At 44.2% G+C, this 2,500-nt stretch overlaps 1 protein-coding gene across 1 annotated transcript in view; it reads right to left on the reverse strand.

Annotated features, from left to right (window-relative positions):
- Nucleotides 1-2,500, reverse strand: part of LOC122255207 (glycerol-3-phosphate acyltransferase 3-like) — an 8,247-nt gene that overhangs the window by 804 nt on the left and 4,943 nt on the right. Inside the window, exons 6-9 of the mRNA XM_086549123.1 lie at nucleotides 2,164-2,266; nucleotides 1,439-1,554; nucleotides 1,031-1,139; nucleotides 307-494 (exon numbers count right to left, since the gene is read on the reverse strand). Of these exons, the coding sequence (XP_086405249.1) occupies nucleotides 307-494; nucleotides 1,031-1,139; nucleotides 1,439-1,554; nucleotides 2,164-2,266 (516 nt within the window). The remainder of the gene's footprint in view (nucleotides 1-306; nucleotides 495-1,030; nucleotides 1,140-1,438; nucleotides 1,555-2,163; nucleotides 2,267-2,500) is intronic.

Consider the following 2,500-nt stretch of genomic DNA (forward strand, 5'->3'; position numbering starts at 1 on the left):
GATGAGAATAATAAGGACCCATGCGCGCGCGCGCGTGTGTGTGCGAGACTGAGAGTAAGAGTAAGAGTAAGAGTAGGGGTAGGAGTAAGAGTAAGAGTAAGAGTGAGAATGACAATGACAATGACAGTGACAATGAGAGTGAGAGTGCGTGTGAGTGTGTGCGCGCGCATATCCATATATCCACAAACCAAAATCATGAAATGGACAACATTCTAACCGACAAGCTTCTGATTCCACCAGTATTGCAACCACAGAATAAACATTAAAAAAAAAAAAAAAAAAAAAAAAAAAAGCCCCACACCCCACCTGCTGGCAAAGGCGGCGCCCGACTCCTTAGGTCCCCTGCGCGTGGGCGGGAGGTACCACACGTCGCACACGATCGCCCATGACGTCATCATGCTCAGGATGTAGTGGCCGAAGGTGTCCTGGTACCAGAAGGGGTCGCCGTAGCGCGGGTCGAAGCGGATGGCGATCGGGTACACCACGCTGTCGATCTGCGGGGGAGGGAGGGAGGGAGGGAGGGGGGTTAGATCGAGGGGGTGGGTAGGGGGGTTGGAGTGTGTGTGGGTGGGGATGGATGGGTGGGTGGGTGGGTGGGTGGGTGGGTGGGTGGGTGGGTGGGTGGGTGGGTGGTTGGTTGGTTGGTTGGTTGGTTGGTTGGTTGTGCGTGTGTGTGTGTGTGTATGTGTGCGTGTGTGTGTGTGCATGTGTGAGTATGTATGTTTGTTTGTGTGTTTGTTCGAGTATATGCGTTTTTCTGAGTGTGTAAATGTGGGTGGGGGCACGGCATCAGGCCTACCAACTATCGACAAAAAACTACCTCTTTCCTAAAAGTTGTCAGCCTTGAGTCAATAACACGTGGCCTCGACTGCAGCTTGATGTTAATAACAAGATTTCTCTTCATTGTACCTATCTCAAAAAAAAAAAAAATAATAATAATAATATAAAAAATAAGAAAACAAAAACAAACGTGATAAAATTAAAACAGAATAAAGATGTGATAAAAAAAAGGGGGGGCACACAGTCTCACCTCGAACGCCCCCTTCTTGAACTGCATCACGGCCGTGTTGTTGACACAGGTTCCTTCGGGGTAGATCAAGATCGGAGGAAGATTGTGATTCGAGGCGTGGGTCTGCAACCTGCGGGAGAGATAAGGGAGATTAGGCAGGCTGGAGGGAGAACTATATCCTGTAGTTAACTGTTATATCCATTATAAGTAATGTCAAGAGACATTCAGAAGAAAAAATAAATCTTAGGAAAAGACATTCACAGAGGGACCATCGTAACACAAATACTTAAATAAAAAGTAATTTCAACGATCTGCCATACCAGCCGCACCCATACGCAAGAAAAAAGATAAAGAAAAAAAAAAAAAAAAATATCAACTCCAGCCATTCATTCATCAATGCACGCAAATCTCCCCCGTGGACTCACTCACCTGGACGCGGTAGCAGCCCGTTCCTTCGCGGAGCCCCGTTCGAACCAGATGTGCGTCGAGGATCGAGACAGCGCCGTCATGAACACACCGAGGATACCGCTTGCCTTCTGCCCGACCTAGGAAAAGGACCAGGTTCGGGTTGGTTATTTTCTTCGAGTAAAGAGTTGTTTTTTTCTTGAATTTAGTTTTTCATGCGTGAAGGTATTATTTTCTTCTGGAATTGTTTAAATAAAAGCTAGTACGATTTCCTGAAGAGAGAACCATATTATCAGTATCTATTATTTTTTCCTTTAATTTGGATACTATTTTTCTTTCGTGAAAATATTGTTTCTCTTGAATAAAAACAAAACTATTATTTCCCTCTTATCTCCATCTATGAGAAAAAAAACTATCTTTTGCCATTACGAACCACCATAGCAGAATTATCAACCTCTCCTTCTCAATGTATGATTAGAAATATAGTAAGATTTAATCTAATATGAAAGAAATAGCTTTAAGCTTCCCTCTATAACCCTATAATCAAAGTATGTTTTGCTCTCTTCCTCAATTTAACATGAACTGCATAGTTCCATTTAATATTATGAAAAGTAACATTGCATGCTTCCTGGTATTTATTTCTTAGACCGAAATAAAAGTACGTAGCCTCCCTTTCTCAATATATAATCAGGAAAAGAATAGTATATTTTACAATCCCGAAGCACCATCATGCACTTCCGAACACGAACCATATCGTAGCACTGGTCGGTGGCCAGAACCATGGAATCGATGGGCGAGGTGTGGTTGGCGACAGCGATGCCGTAGTTGGGCCGGTTCTCTTTGTTGTGGAACCTGGGAGGGGATTCCATAAGTTAGAGTAATAACAGCGGTAATTATATCATAGGTATAGTTTACGTAAAAAGTTCGATCGTGTGCCTGAAGTTCCGAAGCATCTGACGACCGTATCCCCGGTCCTTTGCCATCGCCGTCGTCATCTTACCGATACGACCGTCGTGAGGGTCGACGGACAGTGACGATGCCGTAATATTTTTGATATATGTGTCCTTGCCTTCGTTAACCATCCCC

Source organism: Penaeus japonicus, unplaced genomic scaffold, assembly GCF_977035675.1.
Source record: "Penaeus japonicus unplaced genomic scaffold, GWHDUDI00000001_assembly GWHDUDI00000021, whole genome shotgun sequence".
Taxonomy (NCBI): domain Eukaryota; kingdom Metazoa; phylum Arthropoda; class Malacostraca; order Decapoda; family Penaeidae; genus Penaeus; species Penaeus japonicus.